The 19,979-nt window shown below is 52.5% G+C and overlaps 1 protein-coding gene across 8 annotated transcripts in view; it reads left to right on the forward strand.

Annotated features, from left to right (window-relative positions):
- MYO7A (myosin VIIA) overlaps window positions 1-19,979 on the forward strand; it is a 104,327-nt gene that overhangs the window by 44,324 nt on the left and 40,024 nt on the right. For 6 of the 8 annotated variants that reach the window (XM_043908155.1, XM_043908165.1, XM_043908175.1 and 3 more), the window contains 11 exons: window positions 4,059-4,196; window positions 6,564-6,722; window positions 7,156-7,248; window positions 9,347-9,441; window positions 11,140-11,224; window positions 11,778-11,996; window positions 12,424-12,531; window positions 17,279-17,488; window positions 17,898-18,101; window positions 18,378-18,554; window positions 19,006-19,095. In XM_043908155.1, the coding sequence (XP_043764090.1) occupies window positions 4,059-4,196; window positions 6,564-6,722; window positions 7,156-7,248; window positions 9,347-9,441; window positions 11,140-11,224; window positions 11,778-11,996; window positions 12,424-12,531; window positions 17,279-17,488; window positions 17,898-18,101; window positions 18,378-18,554; window positions 19,006-19,095 (1,578 nt within the window). Of the gene's footprint in view, window positions 1-4,006; window positions 4,197-6,563; window positions 6,723-7,155; window positions 7,249-9,346; window positions 9,442-11,139; window positions 11,225-11,777; window positions 11,997-12,423; window positions 12,532-17,278; window positions 17,489-17,897; window positions 18,102-18,377; window positions 18,555-19,005; window positions 19,096-19,979 lie in introns of all 8 variants that reach the window. The other 2 variants (XM_043908185.1, XM_043908203.1) reach the window with 2 other exon arrangements.

Below are 19,979 nucleotides of genomic sequence, written 5' to 3' on the forward strand. Positions count from 1 at the left end.
CTGTGTCTGCCTCTTGGGGTGCTCCGGGAAGCCCCACCCCAATCATTACTGCTGGAGGGGAGCAGTAAGCCAAAAGCATGGTGCTTCTTCCAGGGCGTGGAGCCCCTAACCCCCAGTCAAGGCACATGTCCCCACAGAGCTGAGTCCACAGGAGGCTTGTTCACTCTTCATGCAGGAGGCATCTCCTGCCACTGACCTCCCAGCCCCCACTGCATTACATTCAGGTGCCTGCCCCCACATCCCCTCCATGGAATCATTTAACACAGACCTTTGGATTTCTCACTTCTGCCTTTACCCCATCCCTAAATATCTGCAGACTATCCCAGAAAACAACAAATGTTGGAAAAGATGACCTTTCCCCTCAGTGAAATAAAACCAAATCAGAAACCAGGTGGCCACGGAGGTGAGAGCAGACCCTGGATTCATAGCCCCCTTACTCCTTTCTTCCTTCAGAAATACCCATTGAGTACCCATTATATGCCAGATATTGATTGTCCTGTGTCCTGGGGACACAGTAGTGAACAAAACTGAAAGAATCCTCTGTTGTCATGCGATTTACCCTCTAGCAGAAGGGGAAAGTAGTTAATAAGCAAATATGTGAATTATCATGTCAGATGGTGATATATGAGATGGGAAAAATGGAGGGAGGAGAGCCAGTGGTGGGGTTTTGCAGTTGTGCAGAGGGATCAGGAAAGGCCTTACGGAGAGGTTGGTGAGGAGGTGAGGAAGCTGGCCACATGCATTCTGGAGGGAACAGGGAACGGTAAGTGTAAAACTCCAAGGTGCTTTATAAGCCCCAGCCTGCCTGGTGTATTGTAGGAAGAGCACGGAGGCAGGAGTGGCCGGAAGGTGGGGAGTGAGGTGGTGGAGGGGCTGGAGATAACTGGGACCAGATCCTGTGGGACAGTGCTGGTTCTTACAAAGGACCTTGGTATTCATGCTGAGTGAACTGGGGAGCCATTGAGGGTTTTGAATCATTTGGGAGAGGGGAGACATGACTGGATTGGTGTTTGAACAGCCTCATTCAGGCTGCTGTGTCGATAGTGGGGTAGAGGTCAGTGTGAGGGACAGAAGCAGGGAGACCAGTTTGGAGGTTATTGCAATAGCAGGAGAGCCAGGCAGGCAGCCTGGACCAGGCTGACGGTGGAGGAAGTGGTTAAGAGGGTCAGATTCTGGATCCGTTTTGGAGGTAAAGTCAATAAGGTTTGCTGCATATTGGATATGAGAGAGGAGGGGTTGGGGTTGGCCCCTAGACCTGTGGCCTGAGCAGCTGGACAATTTCTAGGAGCCCTTGGATGTGAGCAACCAGTTCAGCCCCACTTCAGTTCAGCAAAATGTTGTTGACTGTTGCTGTGTCAGGCCCTGGGGCACCGTAGTAAGCAAGGCAAACCCGGCTGTCCTCTCGGGGCTCATAGCTCAGCGGGAAAGACAGAAAGGAGTGGTTCCAGTGTGCACAACCAGAGAAGGATGTGCCCTATGTGTGTGTATGTTGTTTGTGCGTGTTGTACATGTGCTCATGCTTTGTGTGTTGTGTATATGTGTTGTGTGTGCCTGTGTGTGTGTCTGTGTGTGTTGTGTAGGTGTGTTGTGTATGCCTGTGTGTGTGTCTGTGTGTGTTGTGTAGGTGTGGTGTGTGTGCCTGTGTGTGTGTATGTGTCTGTGTGTGTTGTGTAGGTGTGGTGTGTGTGCCTGTGTGTGTGTTGTGTAGGTGTCGTGTGTGTGCCTGTGTGTGTGTATGTGTCTGTGTGTGTGTTGTTTGTGTGTGTTGTACATGTGCTCATGCTTTGTGTGTTATGTATGTGTTGTGTGTGCCTGTGTGTGTGTCTGTGTGTGTTGTGTAGGTGTGGTGTGTGTGCCTGTGTGTGTGTATGTGTCTGTGTGTGTTGTGTAGGTGTGGTGTGTGTGCCTGTGTGTGTGTTGTGTAGGTGTCGTGTGTGTGCCTGTGTGTGTGTATGTGTCTGTGTGTGTGTTGTTTGTGCGTGTTGTACATGTGCTCATGCTTTGTGTGTTGTGTATATGTGTTGTGTGTGCCTGTGTGTGTGTCTGTGTGTGTTGTGTAGGTGTGTTGTGTATGCCTGTGTGTGTGTCTGTGTGTGTTGTGTAGGTGTGGTGTGTGTGCCTGTGTGTGTGTATGTGTCTGTGTGTGTTGTGTAGGTGTGGTGTGTGTGCCTGTGTGTGTGTTGTGTAGGTGTCGTGTGTGTGCCTGTGTGTGTGTATGTGTCTGTGTGTGTGTTGTTTGTGTGTGTTATACATGTGCTCATGCTTTGTGTGTTATGTATGTGTTGTGTGTGCCTGTGTGTGTATGTGTCTGTGTGTGTTGTGTAGGTGTTGTGTGTGCCTGTGTGTGTGTATGTGTCTGTGTGTGTTGTGTAGGTGTGGTGTGTGTGCCTGTGTGTGCCTGTGTGTGTATGTGTCTATGTTTGTTGTGTAGGTGTGGTGTGTGTGCCTGTGTGTGTGTGCCTGTGTGTGTGTGTATGTGTCTGTGTGTGTTGTGTAGGTGTGGTGTGTGTGCTGTGTGTGGTGTTTATCGGTGGTATGTATGTGTGTGTGTGTGTGTCTGTATGTACTGTCTCGTGTACATGTGTGTGTGATGTGTGCGTATATGTGTGTATATTTGTGTGTTGTGTGTATATGTATATGTACTGTGTGTGCTGTGTGTCTGTTGTGTTTGCACTCCGTGTGTGCACACATGTGCTTGTGGCAAGGCCTCTAATGTAGGCTGGGTACAGCCCAACCTGGACAGCTTCCCCCCAACTTGTGGGGGTCACCTGGTGCTGCTGCTGGGTTAGGTGCTGGGGCAGATGTGGGGGTCGCAGACTTGACATTCACCCAATCCCCGTGCAAAATAGTCTCCAGCCTCTCTTGGGAGAATCCTAATTCTAGATAACACTATAATGGAAAACACAGAAAATTTCAGAATAACAAGGATTTGCTATTTCTTGACACATTTCATTTCAGTCCCGGGGTGTATGGTCTCACTCTAGCATGGGTTAAGTTCCTCTCCCTCACCCAACACACCTCACACATTGACATCTGCATCCCCAGTGTTTGGTGCTACAGGATATCAGATACAATAACGCATTTAAAGTAGAAAATCTTAAAATCACAATCAAATTCACTTATTAAAAAATTCTCATCCAAAAGAAATTGCCAGGAAAGCAGTACTGTCAAAATGCTTTGGAATCGAATCTGGTCTCTACGTCCAGTTTCTGGGTCTGAGATGTACTGCTGTTTGTCTGCTGCCTGTTTGTTGCTCAGGTTCTCCCCTAGGACCCCACCTCATTTCACAGTGTTCTCAGACGGGGACCCCAATGGGCCAGGAGGTGCAGGGGGCCGCTGGCCAGTTCCTGCAGATAGCGGCCGGTGGAGCACAGGGCCCCGGGGCCTTGGTGCTGGACGGCTGCCAGAGGCCAGCTGTGCGCCTTCTTAGGAGGCTTATGTGCGTCTGCCCCGCCCGCCTGCTGCTGACCTGCTAATCCTGCAGGGAGGGCAGAGGGTGCGGGCAGCACCCCCGCCTTGCTGGGTGGCTGTTGACTGAGACAGACTCACAGCCCACTCAGCTAGATACATGGCCCTATCCTACCTCAGAAACTGAGGCCCAGTGCTGCTTAGTGACCTGCCTAGAATCACAGGGCTCAGAGGTGGTGAGCTAGGGTTTGAATTTAGGTCTGTCTAACCTGCCTCTAGAGGTGACCCCATTGTCCAGAGATCTGACCACTCATTTATATGGCGAAGAGAGGACAGAGGCTGGAGAGGGGCTGCATGTGTCTTGCCCGGAGTCATGCAGCACCTAGAGTGGGACCCCAGAGCTCCTCACTCTCTCTGCAGTGCTCCTGGACCCAGGATCAGGGAGGCTTCCCACATTGGCGTGTGTTTGGGGGGCATCTAAGTTCTAGCCCAGACCAGGCGGTCATAGGAAAACCTACGTGACCAGCCAGCCTGCTTCCCTGGGAGGCTCTCCCTCAGGCCCCGACAGCTGACGACCTCTCCTGCTTCCCTTCTGGAGGGCCGGAGGGGCGAGGGTCAGCCCCTCCCATCACTGTGGTCCGTCCCCCCAGGGCGCCGAAACCAGGAAGCGCTCGCCCACACTCAGCAGCCAGTTTAAGCGGTCGCTGGAGCTGCTGATGCGGACGCTGGGTGCCTGCCAGCCCTTCTTCGTGCGCTGCATCAAGCCCAATGAGTTCAAGAAGCCCATGGTGAGCAGCCCTGGCAGGGATGGGGGGTGGGGGTAGACAGCTGGGAACAGCCTGAGGGATGGGAGGGGCCGGGCCAAGGGAGCAGGGTGGACTGGGTCATGGGAGACTTTGTCCCCTGAGGGGAATGGCAGGGCCCCTGAGGGGCTTACAGAACGAAGTTCCTCTTCACCAGAGACAGCTCAGTTCCCTGAAAAGAGCCTGGACTCTGTAGTAGTGGGCTAAATGCAGATTCAAATCCTGAGTCTACCACCTTCCTGCAGGGTGACTGTAGAGGAGTCACTTCTTTCTCTGATACCTCAGTTACCCCTCAGATGGAAACAGGACTGATTGTACCCACCTCCTGGGAGTACTCTGTTCAATGATGCATGCAAACTGCCTGGCACCTAGGAAGGAACTCAGCAAATGGTTCTTTCTGTGGTCCCAACTTTGAAAGTCCCCTCTCCTTTGCTTCTGCCAATGATTACCTCCTCCTGGAAGCCTTCCTGGATTCCTCTGAGTGGTTGGGAATATTTCTATTTCTGACTTTTCTGAATAACATCTGTTGAGCCCTTTCTGTGTGCCCAGAACAGATTAGGTTGTCTTTCCACAGTCTCATTCAACTTTCCCAACAGCCAGTGAGGGAGGGACCTTTATGGCCCCTTATTTGAGATTTGGTGGGCTTCCCTGGTGGCTCAGATGGTAAAGAATCCACCTGCAATGCGGGAGACCCAAAATCAATGGGTTTGATCTGGGCTGGGAAGACCCCCTGGAGGAGGGCATGGCAACCCGCTCCAGTATTCTTGCCTGGAGAATCCCCATGGACCGAGGAGCCTGGCGGGCTACAGTCCATGGGGTTGTAAAGAGTTGGACACGACTGAGCGACTAAGCACGCATTCGAGATGGGGTACAGGAGGCTCAAGGAGGCCGGGGGCTAGTAGTTGCAGAGCCAGGAGCCTGGACTGCCCCTTGCTGGGAGTGTTCTCCTTCCACAGCTCTGCGGGGTGTTGTTTACCACTAGACACTTCCCAGAGATAGGAGGGCAGGCCCAGAGGAAGTTGGGGTCTGCGGAGGGACGGAAGGCAGGAGGCCAGCGCTGGGCCAGGGAAAGTGCCGGTACAGAGAGGAAGCAGGTGGCGGAAGTCAGCCTTCTGCCTGCTGGCCCTGTCCCCTATCCCCTGCCTGGAAACATTCCCCAGAGTGGGCTGGCCAGTCCCTCTAGGGCTCAGGGTCCGGTCTGCAGGGGTGTGAGAATCAGAGGGCTCCAGCGAGCTGCCCTCTAAGGTAGGAGGTCCAGGAGATTGAGGCCAGGGCCCTATAGTTGGGCACCATCTCTCCTGCTCTCACATGCCTCTCAAAACTTCTTTGGGCCCAGACCTCAGCATCTCTGTCCTGGACCTGGCTACAAGACCTCCTCCCTGAGTCTCCTGCCTCCCAACCCCTCACTCCCATTCCCCTCCCCACTGCAGGGAGGGACGTGGGTCTTAAACACAAATCTGACCCAGTCACATCCTGCCATGTTTCTAGCTTGGCCTCTGAGGCCCTGCCCAGCCTCTCCACCAACCCAGCGGCCGTCACAAAAATGACTGTGTGCCTTTGCATGTGCTTGCTGCTCCAGCACTCTTTCTCCTGTCACTGTTGTTCAGTTGCTCAGCTGTGTCTGACTCTTTGTGACCCTGGACTGCAGCATGCCAGGCTTCCCTGTCTTTCACTATCTGTTGGAGATTGCTCAGATTCATGTCTATTGAGTCAGTGATGTCATCCATCCATCTTGTCCTCTGTTGTCCCCTTCTCCTCCTGCCTTCAGTCTTTCCCAACATCAGGGTCTTTTCCAATGAGTTGGCTCTTTGCATCAGATGGCCAAAGTATCAGAGCTTCAGCTTCATCTCCAGTCCTTCTAGTGAATATTCAGGGTTAATTTCCTTTAGGATTGACTGGTTTGATCTCTTTGCAGTCCAAAGGACTCTCAAGAGTTTTATCCAGCACCACAGTTCAAATGCATCAATTCCTTCGTGCTCAACCTTCTTTATGGTTCAACTCTCATACCTGTACATGACTATTGGAAAAACCACAGCTTCAACTATGTGGACCTTTGTCAGCAGGGTTAGGATAAAGCTAATCTTCTCTTCCATGAAGCCCTTCAAGATGTCCCAGTTAAGCTGTCTCTCCTCTGCGCCCTCAATGCACTCAGCTCATCCCGAGTGAGGGTCTCATTCTGTGCTGCTCCATGGGTTTGGACTGCAGATCCGGGTCTGGTCCCACCTTTGCTCCTCCTGAAATGTGTGACCTTGGCCTCTCAGGACCTCTGTCTGGGGCCAGGAAAACAGAGAGCAGGGCTGGTCTCCCAGCGGGAGCCTTCAGCACTAATGCCCTTGGCTCCTTGCCCGACAGCTGTTCGACCGGCACCTGTGTGTTCGCCAGCTGCGGTACTCGGGCATGATGGAGACCATCCGCATCCGCCGAGCCGGCTACCCCATCCGCTACAGCTTCGTGGAGTTTGTGGAGCGGTACCGAGTGCTGCTGCCCGGCGTGAAGCCGGCCTACAAGCAGGTGCGCAGGCCGGGGGCAGAGGCGGTGGGAGGGAGGGCACCAGCCCTGGGCCGGGCAAAAGTCCCAGTTTTCTCACTGGAACACCGTGCTGGGCACAGCATCAGCTTGGCCACCTCAGGTGTGGCTGGGAAAATTGGGGTCAGGCAGTGGAGTGCATCTGAGAGCTTCCATTGCCGTGCTTGCCTGGCGTGGACTTCACACATGTGCTGAGTGGGCCCTGGCTGTAGGCGAGGGTTTTACAGTCATCAGACCGAGCTAAGGAGAAGGGTGAGGGTCAGAGAAGGCGGGGCCCGGCTGGAGCCACACAGAGTCAGGGGCAGAGCTGGAGCAAGATCTCTGTCCCCCAGCCTTGGGAGGGATACCTTGGGTGTCCCACTGGCGGGACCACCCAAGCTCTTGTGCCTCACCCCCCCACGCCCACCTCCCTGCCCAGGACGACCTTCGGGGGACATGTCAGCGCATGGCTGAGGCTGTGCTGGGCACCCACGATGACTGGCAGATTGGCAAAACCAAGATTTTTCTGAAGGTGAGCATGGCCTTTGACTCTGGCTGCCTTGGAGGGGCTGTGAACTCCCTGGGAGTGGGGTGGGGAACAGGTCTTAGGGGTCCCTATAGAGGAGTTGCAGCAAAGAATGGGGTCAGTGCTGGGCCTTTGTGCTCCTCCAGCCCTGAGCAGGTGTGGGGTCTGGCCTCCTGGGTGGTGGAGGGGCAGTTGGTATTTGAGAGCCTCTCTGACCTCTAGCCTGGGGGAGGGGTCATGAGGAACCAAAGGCCAGAGGTGGCCTCACCAGGGAGGCCTGGATTTAGTCTCAACCCTGTGGTGGTCTGCCCTGGGAATTTGGGCAGGTCACTGCCCGTTTCTTGAGTCTCATTTTCCCATCTGTACAATGGGACGTGCCTGTGGTGGGGCACTCTTGAGTGTATCTTTGGTCCTTTCCTGTGGTTTCCTGCCAGGCATGGTTCATGCTGGGCTGTGGTTGGCCGTGTGGCATGCGCCTGACTGTCTCGTGTCCCTGGACCTGTCTCCATGCTCCCTGAACTGGCACCTAGGGCTCTCTGGCTCCCATCACAGCCTGGGCAGGACTCTGGGGGCTGGGCAGCTGGGAGGGGGCAGAGCTGGGAGCAGAAAGCTGGGCAGGGAGAGCTTGCTGGGAGATGGTGGAGGTGGGACAGCCACAGCAGGGACAGGGTGAACCCTGGCTTCCCCATTTCCATTTCCGCTGTTCTAGGTTTCCGGTTTGTCCCGGGTGATGGGTCAGAGCTCCTTCCTCTGGCACAGGGTGGGGCCCAGGCAGCCCAGGACATCTGGGGAAAGGGAAGGGGGAGCCAGCCGTCAGCTGGAGAGGGTCCTGAGGTCTAGTCTGATGCCTGTCTGGCTGAGGGGCCTGGGCCAGTGTCTTCATCTCCCTGAACCCTCGTTTCCTGCCTCTGCATCTCACAACCGCTATCTGGAAAGCATTGTTCTGTGTGCCAGGCTCCAGTGGGAGTGGGGGCTTCTTGTCCATCATCTCATTTAGTCATCATAGCAGCCCATGAGGTAGAAGAATTATGACCATTTCAGAGGTGCAGCATTTGGAAGCAAGGTGCCCCAGGTCAGGCACTGCCCCGGAGCAGAGATCAGGTCTTCCAGCCTGTAGTCCTGATGCTCAGCTCATGTGATTAAGGGAGGGAAAGCTTATAGCATGATGACATCTAGTGCCAGAGATGTCTGAGGACTGTCCTCGTCCCCATCCTCCACATCCTCACCTCTCTGGGCTCTTCAGAAATAGGCAGTGGTTTCCAGACCCCAAACCTACTTCTCATTCATTCACTCACTCATTCAGAAAGCCTTGGCTGACCAGCCTGTCCATGCTGGGCCCTGTCCCCAAGTGATGTGACCTGTGATTATCTTGATAGGTGTGATTATCTGATGGATTATCTGATTATCTGAGTCCCCTTCCAGACTCACCCTCCCTAGGGCAGGGCCCAGGTTTGCCTAGTTCACTGCAGCCCCATCCATCACCTAGCACATGGTGGGCAGCTGGAGATACTTGATTCATGTATTGAATGAACCATGAAGTTTTGTCCAACTGGAGTAAGGGTTGGGGACTTGGGGGTGAGAAGGAGAGAGGGTTGGAGAAGAGGGCAGGGCCTGATGGTGGAGGGCCCAGGTGCCAGGGAAGAAGACCTGACTTGACCCTGGGAAGCATGGGGTATTGCTGTAAGATCCCTCTTGAGGGGCATCAGAGAGGGTGTGATAGAGGCCAGGAAACTGTTTCTAAGATCCAGGAGAGAAATGATGGTGGCCTGGCCCAGGTCAGTGGCTGATACGACAGAAACACCTAGAATAGTCAGGTCTCAGGGTAGAGATGGCCATTGGGATGGAGTCAGTGTGTGTGCATGTTGGGCCCCTCTTGCTCCATGGCCCACCCAGGCCCCTGGGAACCAGCCATGACAGTACCTGTCTGTACGTGGGGTTGAGGAAGGCTGTCCCCTGGGGCCACAGCAGGGCTGGAAGCCATTAGGGCCCAACTGAGCCCTAGGCCAGAGCCCTAAGTGAAGGAAGAGGGGCCCACCTGGGGCAGCCTCTGCTCTGGGACTGGAGGGGTTGGTGGGGTCTCTGCTCAGGAAGCTCTGCCCTCCAGGACCACCATGACATGCTGCTGGAGGTGGAGCGGGACAAGGCCATCACCGACAGAGTCATCCTCCTCCAGAAGGTCATCCGGGGCTTCAAAGACAGGTTTGTGTCTGTACGGGCTCTTCCCCGCCTCTGTGATGTGTGTGTGCATGCATGCACATGTGTGCATGTGCTTGGCTCACTGCAGTTCCTCCCATGCAGACACGGGGAATAAACACCCATGTGCATACACAGAAACATGCACTCATGTGCAAGGCATACACACAGGATCACGTGAACATGGATGAACACTAAGACACATGGACCCATCTATATCCCCCATGCCCAGCAACACATGCCTGCACATATGGGCTTGTGAGACACACACGTGGATGCTATGAGATTTGTAAATTACAAAGTGTGTCCCGTATTCTGTGTAAAATACATGTAAATTACAAAGTGGGTCCCGTATTCCATGTAAAATACATGTAAATTAGAAAGTGGGTCCCGTATTCCATGTAAAATACATGTAAATTACAAAGTGGGTCCCGTATTCCATGTAAAATACATGTAAATTACAAAGTGGGTCCCGTATTCCATGTGAGAGGCATGTGTACAGTTCTGTCACCTCCCAGTTGGGTGGGGCTGACTCTGGAGTGTGATTCAGGCTCCACAAAAACCACTTCATGCCCCTTTTTTACTTCATATGGCCACCCCCTTCCTCTTCCCATCCACCCACCTGTCCAGCCATCCTTGGTCCACCCGTTCACCTGTTTGTCCATCCACCTGTCCATCCTTTTTCCATGGCTGTACCCTCATTTGTGTTAGCATCTAGGCATTGGTTCATGGACTCACCCACATTGAGGTAGCCATCCTTCACTCCTCCTCTTATTTCTCTGTTAAGGAGACACCTGCTGTTTGATATGTGACCTCTTGTCCTCCACGAGGTCGAAGATGACTGTCCGCCTGTAGCAGCAGCCTAGTGTGCGCAGGGGAACAGCATGGTGCTCAGTCAGAAGACCAGGGCTCTAGCCCCAACCACATCGAGTCTCAATTTCCTCACATATAAAATGAGGGAGTTAGACAATCAGTAATAAGTGATATTTACAGTGTTCCAGGACTTCCCTGGTGGCTCAGATGGTAAAGCGTCTGCCTACAATGAGGGAGACCCGGGTTCAATCCCTGGGTTGGGAAAATCTCCTGAAGAAGGAAATGGCCACCCACTCCAGTACTCTTGCCTGGAAAATTGCATGGATGGAGGAGCCTGGTAGGCGACAGTCCAGGGGGTCACAAAGAGCTGGACATGACTGAGCAACTTCACTTTCACTTTCACAGTGTTCCAAGTGTTTAATCCTTATCTTATTTATTGTTTGTTGTTTAGTCACTAAGTCGTGTCCAGCTCTTTGCAATCCCATGGACCAGGCTCCTCTGTCTTTGGGATTTTCCAGGTATGAATACTGGAGTGAGTTGCTATTTCTTTTTCCAGGGGGTCTTCCTGATCCAGGGATTGAACCCGGGTCTCCTATGTGGCAGGCAGATTCTTGACCGTCTGAACCACCAGGGAAGTCCTACATTTATTCACGAATAACCTTCTGAATGCCTACCTTATTGAGTTTATGTGACAAGTCTGTGAGGCAGGCAGGACAGGTATTATTCTGCCCATTTTACAGATGAGGAAACTGAGGCACAAAGAGGTTATATGCCTTTGCCTAAGGTCATGGAGCCAAGGAGACACAGAGCTGGGACTCAGCCCTGCTCTCCTGATTCCAAACCCCACCCAGACCCCTACAGACATCCTCCTGCATTACGCTGCTGTTTCAGGTCCAACTTCCTGAAGCTGAAGAATGCCGCCACACTGATCCAGAGGCACTGGCGAGGCCACAACTGCAGGAGGAACTATGGGCTGGTGAGCCTCCGGAGGGAGCTGCTTGGTGACCTGCAAGGCCTTTGAACCTGGTTCTGTTGTCAGAGCAACAGGACTTACCTGTTTGCGGGGCCTGGCTGGCCTCCCGCCCCCGCCCCCACCAGCCACTACCATTCCTCCAGCCCAAAGTCCAAATCTGGTTCTTGTGGTTCTTCCCTGCTGGTCAGCAATGTTTCTGCTTTTCTTCTGGAATGTCCTGGTGGGTTGTGAGCCTCAGGTTGTTGAACACCTTACAGGGGGCCAGGAATGGGTGTGTCACATAGACCTCTGGGAAGGAACTGGGCTGCAGCCTGGACTTGGGGCTGGAGAGGCAGACAGGAGGGAGGCTGGCTCCTGGTCTGAGGATGGTGTCCCTGCTGGGGAGACCCACCTCAGGGGGAAGCCAAGCCCAGTCCCTGGGGAACTTTGGTCTGAGTGGAACCAGCTGTGCCTTTAGGGCTTGTGGGTTGGCGAGTGGAGCCAGGGCAGTGACCTCCGTGGGCAGGGCTGGTCTGGCATCAGGGCTGTGGTTCTGAGCTGGTGGCTGTCCTTGCAGATGCGGCTGGGCTTCCTGAGGCTGCAGGCCCTGCACCGCTCCCGGAAGCTGCACCAGCAGTACTGCCTGGCCCGCCGGCGCATCATCGGGTTCCAGGCCCGCTGCCGGGCCTACCTGGTGCGCAAGGCCTTCCGCCACCGCCTCTGGGCCGTGATCACCGTGCAGGCCTACGCCCGGGGCATGATTGCCCGCAGGCTGCACCGGCGCCTCAGGGCCGAGGTGAGGGGCCCAGTCCACAAGGACCCCTGGCTCTTGGTCCTCCGAGGGTGCCGCTCCACCTCAGGCAGACAAATCATCCTGCGTTGTTGGGGGGGCGGGGCGGGTGGTGAAGGGCTCTCCCTCTGAAGGATGCACAAGACTGGACCCTCATTTCCCTCCTCCCAGCCAGGGGTAGGGCGGGGGCCCAGTCCCTCTTGTGAGTCTTTGGGAGGCCAAGGCGAGCCTGCTTTGGCTTTGGGATCAAAGGTGCCCTCAGTCTGCTGTGGGAGGGTTTCTCACATGCCTCAGTTTCCCTCTGCCAAATTATTTGGCAAAATCATCCCCAGTCCTGGAACTCAAAGGGGGTGGGCTGGGGTCAAGCTGGCAGGGAGCACTGTGACAGCTACACGCATGGTACGGTGCCCACCCTGCCGCCCCCCTCCCCCAGTACCTGAGGCGCCTGGAGGCTGAGAAAATGCGGCTGGCGGAGGAGGAGAAGCTCCGGAAGGAGATGAGCGCCAAGAAGGCCAAGGAGGAGGCTGAACGGAAACATCAGGTGAGCTGGGGCTGTGCCGGCTCCTTGCACTTTCATTCACTGGTTCAGTGGCTCTCAGCCAACACCGTCTGTTCATCCTCTGTTCACGTGACCTTCCTTCATATGTGCGCTGGGTGCATGTTCTGTGCCAGGTTAGAAGGCTGTGGGTCCAGGCCCTCAGCTGGGAGATTTTGTTGTTCAGTCTCCAAGTCGAGTCTGACCCTTCATGATCCCATGAACTGCAGCATGCCAGGCTTCCCTGTCCCTCAACATCTCTCGCAGTTTGGCCAAGTTCATGTCCATTGAATTGATGATGCTATCCAACCATCTCATCCTCTGTTGCCCTCTTCTCCTCCTGCCTTCAGTCTTTGCCATCATCAGGGTCTTTTCCAGTGAATCAGCTGTTCGTATCAGGTGGTCAAAGTACTGGGGCTTCAGCTTCAGCATCAGTCCTTCCTATGAATATTCAGGGTTGATTTCCTTTAGGATTGACTGGTTTGATCAACTTGCAGTCCCAGGGACTCTCAAGAGTCTTCTCCAGCACCACATCAGTTTGTTGGCACTCTGCCTTCTTTATTGTCCAGCTCTCACATCTGTACATGACTCCTGAAAAGACTATAGTCTTGATTATACGGACCTTAGTTGGCAAAGTGATGTCTTTGCTTTTTAACACACTGTCTAGGTTTGTCATAGCTTTCTTGTCAAGAAGCAATCGTCTTCTAATTTCATAGCTGCAGTCATCATCCACAGTGATTTTAGAGCCCAAGAAGAGGAAATCTGTCACTGCTTCTACCTTTTCCCCTTCTATTTGCCATGAAGTAATTGGACCAGATGCCATGAAATTAGTTTTTTTAATATTGAGTTTTAAGCCGACTTTTTTTACTCTCTTCCTTTACCCTCATCAAGAGGCTCTTTAGTTCCTCTTCATTTCCTGCCATTAGAGTGGTATCATCCACATATCTGAGGTTGTTGGTATTTCTCCTGGCAATCTTGATTCCAGGTTGTAACTCATCCAGCCTTGCATTTTGCATGATGTGCTGTGTATAAATAAACAGGGTGACAATAAACAGGTTTGCCATACTCCTTTTTCAATGCTGAACCAGTCAGTTGTTCTGTACAGGGTTCAAACTCTTGCTTCTTGACCTGTATACAGGTTTTTCAGGAGACAGGTAAGATGGTCTGGTATTCCCCATCTCTTCAACAGTTTTCCACAGTTTGTTATGATCCACACAGTCAAAGGCTTTAGTGTAGCCAGTGATCTGGAATTCCCTTGCTTTCTCTATGATCCAGCAAATGTTGACAATTTGATCTCTGGTTCCTCTGCCTTTTCTAAATCCAGCTTGAACATCTGGACATTCTCGGTTCACATAATGCTGAAGCCTAGCTTGGAGGATTTTGAACGTAACCTTACCAGCATGGGAGATGAGTCAAATTGTCTGGTGGTTTGAACATTATTTAGTACTGCCCTTCTTGGGAATTGGGATGAAGATTGACCTTTTCCAGTCCCGTGGCCACTGCTGAGTTTTCCAAATTTGCTGGCATATTGAGTGCAGCACTTTTAACAGCATCATCTTATAGGATTTTAAATAGCTCTGCTGGAATTCCATCACTTCCACTAGCTTTATTGGCAGCAGTGCTTCCTAAGGCCCACTTGACTTTATGCTCCAGAATGTCTGACTCTGAGTGAGAGACAACACTATCGTGGTTATCCGGGTCATTAAGATCTTTTTTGTACAGTTCTTCTGTGTATTCTTTCCACCTCTTCTTGATCTCTTCTGCTTCTATTGGGTCTTTACCGTTTCTCTCCTTTATTGTGCCAATCTTGGGTGAAATTTTCCTTTGATATTTCCAATTTTCTTGAAGATATCTTTAGTCTTACCCTTTCTATTGTTGCCTCTATTTCTTTGCATTGTTCATTGGAGAATGCCTTCTTGTCTTTCCTTGCTATTCTCTGGAACTCTGCATTTAGTTGAGTGTACCTTTCCCTTTCTCCCTTGCTTTTTGTTTCTCTTCTTTCCTCAGCTATTTGTAAGCCTCCTTAGACAACCACTTTGCCTTCTTGCATTTCTTTTTCTTTGGAATGATTTTGTTCTTTGTCTCCTGTACAGTACTACAGACCTCCGTCCATAGTTCTTTAAGCATTTTATTTACCAGATCTAATCCCTTGAATCTATTCATCACCTCCACTGTATATTCATAGGGGATTTGATTTAAGTCGTACCTGACTGGCCTAGTGGTATTCCCCACTTTCTTTAGTTTAAGAAAGAAAGTTATGGTCCTCATTTTGCTATGAGGAACTGATGATCTGAGCCAGAGTCAGCTCCAGGTATTGTTTTGCTGACTCTGTAGAGCTTCTCCATCTTCAGCTACAAAGAACATAAACAATCTGATTTTGGCATTGACATTTGGTGATATCCATGTGTAAAGTCATCTCCTGTATTGTTGAAAAAGGGTGTTTGCTATGACTAGTGCATTCTCCTGGCAGAATTCTGTTAGCCTTTGCGCTGCTTCATTTTGTACTCCAAGGCCAAACTTGCCTGTTACTCCAGTATCTCCTGACTTCTACTTTTGCATTCCAGTCCCCTGTCATGAATAGGACATCATTTCTTGGTGTTAGTTCTGGGAGATCTTCTAGATCTTCACAGAACCGATCAACTTCAGCTTCTTTGGCACTGGTGTTTGGAGCATAGACTTGGATTACTGTGATGGCGAATGGTTTGCCTTGGAAACAAACCATGATAATTCTGTCATTTTTAAGGTTGCACCCAAGTACTGCATTTCAGACTCTTGTTAATTATAGAGGCTACTCCATTTCTTCTATGGGATTCTTGACCACAGTATAGATACAATGGTCATCTGAATTAAATTCACCCATTCCCATCCATTTGAGTTCACTGATTCCTAAGATGTCGATGTTTACTCTTGCCATCTCTTGCTTGACCATGTCCAGTTTACGCATTTATGGACCTGACATTCCAGGTTCCTATGCAATGTTGCTCTTTACAGCATTGGACTTTACTTTCATCACCAGACACATCCAGAGCTGAGCATCATTTCTGCTTTGGTCCAGCTGCTTCATTCTTTCTGGAGCTATTAGTAGTTGTCCTCTGTTCTTCCCCAGTAGCATATTGGAACTTCTGACCTGGGAGGCTCATCTTTCGGTGTCATATCTTTTGGCTTTTTTATACAGTTCATGAGGTTCTCATGGCTAGTATACTGGAATGGTTTGCCATTCCCTCCTCCATCATGTTTTGTTAAAACTCTCTGCTTTGACCTGTCTGTCTTGGGTGGCTCATAGCTTCATTGAGTTACACAAGCCCCTTTGCCATGACAAGGCTGTGATCTATGAAGTGTCTATTCTGTGCTGGGTCAGAAGGCTGTGGGTCCAGACTCTCAGCTGGGAGATAACTCTGGATAAAAAGTTGCAGAATCATAGTTCCCTGACCAGGGATTGAACTTGGACCCTCGACTGTGAAAACACTGAATCCTAACCATTGGACTGCCAGGGAATTCCCAAATACAAGCTTGATTTTGAAGACCTAGTTGAAAAAAAAAAGAGGAATATAAAATAGCTGAGATATCTTAAATATTAATTACATGCAGAGATAATATTGTTAGCGAAAGGTATGCATCGGGGGTCTGGCTGCTCGCCACTCAAAAGCCAATAAGCAGGCCAGATTAGTGGAAAGGAAAGTTACTTTATTTCAGATACCGGCAACTGCAGGGGAGGGTGGCAGACATCTGTCCAAAGGCCGACTCCCACCCCACCTTGCCCCGAACAAGCAGGGGGTGAAAGCTTTTATAGACAGAGTTGGGGGGAGGTTACATGCAGAAACAGCACAGTCATCTCTAACAGTCATCTTCAACTGGTCACCAGTGGTCTGACTAGCATCATCTTGGTTGTTTCAGGTACAGTTAATCTTCAGTTCTGGGGTGCACTTGTTCTCATTTCTCTGTGGTCAGTTCTCAGAATTGTGGCAGCTCATGTCCAGGGTACTGTCTGGTCATCACTCAGTTAACTTCTCCACCTGGTGTTCTGGTATCTGTAAGACAGCTCACAGGGTAGGGCTCAGAATATTATCTGTAGCCCTTGAGAAAGAACTAAAGTTCCTTGACTATGCTTAATGATGACCCTGTTGTTACTCATCTCCTTAGACTCTTTTCCTTTGTTTCAGCATTTCTCACTTCTCTGATTAAACTTATTCTTTGACCTAAGTTTTCCACAGGCGAAAGGTATGTAGAGGTAGGGCAGGGATCAGAGAGTCCTGCTCTGTTTCAGTACTTTGGAAATATTGGGTTAAATGAAGTGCATTATTAAAATTGATCTATTTTTTAAAAGAACTATTTTAAATGTAGGCCACTGTATATGTTGTCATTTAGTCGCTAAGTTGTGTCTGACTCTTTGCGACCCAGGAGGGACTGCATTAAATTTCGATTGGTCTGGAGTCTCTGCCCAGCAGCTCTGGGATTTCTGGGTCGGTGTGGTCCCTTTTGGCTGGGGAAGCCTGAGCGGGCTTCCTGGAGGAGGTGGTCCTAGCTGAGCCCTGAGGGCAGGTGGCATTTCTGTCTGGACTTGGTGTGGCATCTGTCTTCACTGGGCTGTGAGAACTGAGTGTGTGGCCCCGGGTGGCGAGGCCCGAGGCTCAGTCCTTCACAGCCGTCAGGAGCACCTTGTGGGTTTGGGACTCAGGCCTGGTTGCTGCAGGGGCTCCCGTGGGCTTCCCACGGGGGGCTTGCTCCCTGACGCTGCCTCACCCCCACCTCACAGGAGCGCCTGGCCCAGCTGGCCCGCGAGGACGCAGAGCGGGAGCTGAAGGAGAAGGAGGAGGCTCGGAGGAAGAAGGAACTCCTGGAGCAGATGGAGAGGGCCCGCCACGAGCCCATCAATCACTCGGACATGGTGGACAAGATGTTTGGCTTCCTGGGGACTTCGGGTGGCCTGCCAGGCCAGGAGGGCCAGGCTCCTAGTGGCTTCGAGGTACCAGGCTGGGGAAGGAGCTGGGATAGACCCTAGCAGGCCTAGTGGGCCTGGAAAGGTGGCCTTCCCTCCCCTTATGCCACTTTGTGTTAAAGTCCACCTGGTCCCCTCTGAGCGGAAGGCAGCAGTGATGATCTGGGACAGGGACCACAGGTCCCAGGCCCTGTCCAGCCACCAGCCTGCAGTGTGACCTTGGGCCAGCCACTGTCCCCCTCCAAGGCCGTTCACAAACCTTTATTCGTTTGTGTGTTGAGGACCCACCATGCACTGGGCTCTGTCTCGGGAGTGAACCGGATGGACAGACCCCTACACTCCTGGAGGAAGAGCTGGCCCCTCAGGGACCGGCTGGGAGCCCCTAGCTCAGCCCCAGGTCTGCTCCCATGGCAGGGAACCCCTCTCCTCCCTCCAGGACCTGGAGCGCGGGCGGAGGGAGATGGTGGAAGAGGACTTGGATGCAGCCCTGCCCCTGCCCGACGAGGACGAGGAAGATCTCTCCGAGTATAAATTCGCCAAGTTCGCTGCCACTTACTTCCAGGGCACGACCACGCACACCTACACCCGGCGGCCACTCAAGCAGCCACTGCTGTACCACGACGATGAGGGTGATCAGCTGGTGAGGGCTGGGACCGTCTGTGCGGGCAGCATGGGTGCGGAGGGGCAGGGGCCCTGGTGTGCAGGGACCAGGGCTGACTTCACCATGCTGGCGTCCAGCCTGGGGCAGATCACAGCGCAAGGCCCGGAGAACACCCAGAGGCACTCAGCTCAGTGGTCCTCCTCTGGTGGGGGGTGGGTTGGGGTTCTCTAGCCTCTCCCCAGCTGTGGATCATTTTGATGGCTTTGGTAACATCCTGTGCTCGGGCTTTCTGAGTGGCATGGCTCTGCCTCCCAGGCGGCCCTGGCAGTCTGGATCACCATCCTCCGGTTCATGGGGGACCTCCCGGAGCCCAGGTACCACACGGCCATGAGTGATGGCAGTGAGAAGATTCCAGTGATGACCAAGATTTACGAGACCCTGGGCAAGAAGACCTACAAGAGGGAGCTTCAGGCTCTGCAGAGCGAGGGTGAGGTGAGTCCCAGGTGCCAGGTGGCCATGGTCCCACCCAGGCCATCCCCAGCCTTAAGGTCTTCAGCAGAAGGACATACAAAAACTTGCCTCTACCTCACCCCCCTGACCTTTGACCTGCTCTGTCTACTCCTGAGAATGAATGTGTGAGCGCTGTCTAGACTGTAGAGTGCTGACCACTGTTGAGGCCATGTGGCAAGTGCAGATTTTGAAATAGGCTTTGCAGTCAGAGCCAGCTTTCATCTGGACTTGTTAGGGGGTGGTTTGTGGGTTACTGTACTTCTCAGAGTCTGTTTTCCCATCTGCCACTTGACTGATGGTGGGCTGGAGGGGCAAGGTAAGGTATATGTTGTAAATGTTAGTGTGGGCTTGAGCTAATTCTAGATACATTGTCAGCTGCTCTTGTCTTATTTATGGGCCAGTCACTTGACCTTGACCCTTGTTTGTCCTGCAGGCCCAGCTCCCTGATGGGCAAAAGAAGAGCAGTGTGAGGCACAAGCTGGTGCACTTGACCTTGAAAAAGAAGTCCAAACTGACAGAGGAGGTGAGAGCAGACCCTGCACAGTCTTGGTGGCCTAGACTGGGCTTGGGACCCACAGGGACAGGAATGGATCCTGCCTGTCCTCAGGGGACTGGGGTGGCTGGCAGGACAGTGTTAGGTGTGATCAGGCAGACAGGATGCAAGGAAGAGGGCGCTGTGCTCAGTCAGGGGCCAGTCAGGGGGCTTCCTGGAACAGGGGCCATAGGATGGTGGGAGGGAAGACCTTTCTTGCCAGGGCATGGACTCACTGCGTCTGATCCAGGGACTTTTTAACTGATGAAAACATTTCTGTGGGTTAAGAGTATCCTTGGGGGCATTAACACTATTAGTTTGTTTGAATTCATTCATTTAGTCACCATGTGTTTTCTGAGCACCGTCCTGGCCCCTTGCTCCAGGACTGTCCAGGCTGCGAGCGCTGACAGACACGAAGGCATTCATGGTGCAGAGGGACTGGCTCCTCCAAGCCTCTGCTTTTGTGCACTCTGGTCCCTCTGCCTAAAATTCTGCCTTCCTCTTCTGTGCTTTGGGGTCACCTCCTCCAGGAAGCCTTCCCCAAGACAGGCTCAGGCTGCTTCTCTGGGACTTTCTGAGCCTGCCTTGCCTTTGTCTTCCTCTTGTTCCCTGTCCGAGGCTCCAGTCCGGTCTGATAGCTTCATAGCCCCAGATTTGAATCCCAGCTCTGCTCCATAGCCAAGGCACCCAGAGAAGAAAAACGCCTGTTAGTGGGTTCCTAGGATGATGGCCTGAGATGCTGACTGTGGGTGCTCAGCAGACATGAGGCCCTCTGGAGCCCTTCCTGTCTGCAGGGGCATGCTCCCACCACTCACCTCTCACCTGCTCCGTGTCTCTGGGCACAGGGTGGGGCTGGTGCTGTGGGCTGTGGGGAA

This window comes from Cervus elaphus, chromosome 1, assembly GCF_910594005.1.
Source record: "Cervus elaphus chromosome 1, mCerEla1.1, whole genome shotgun sequence".
Lineage (NCBI taxonomy): Eukaryota > Metazoa > Chordata > Mammalia > Artiodactyla > Cervidae > Cervus > Cervus elaphus.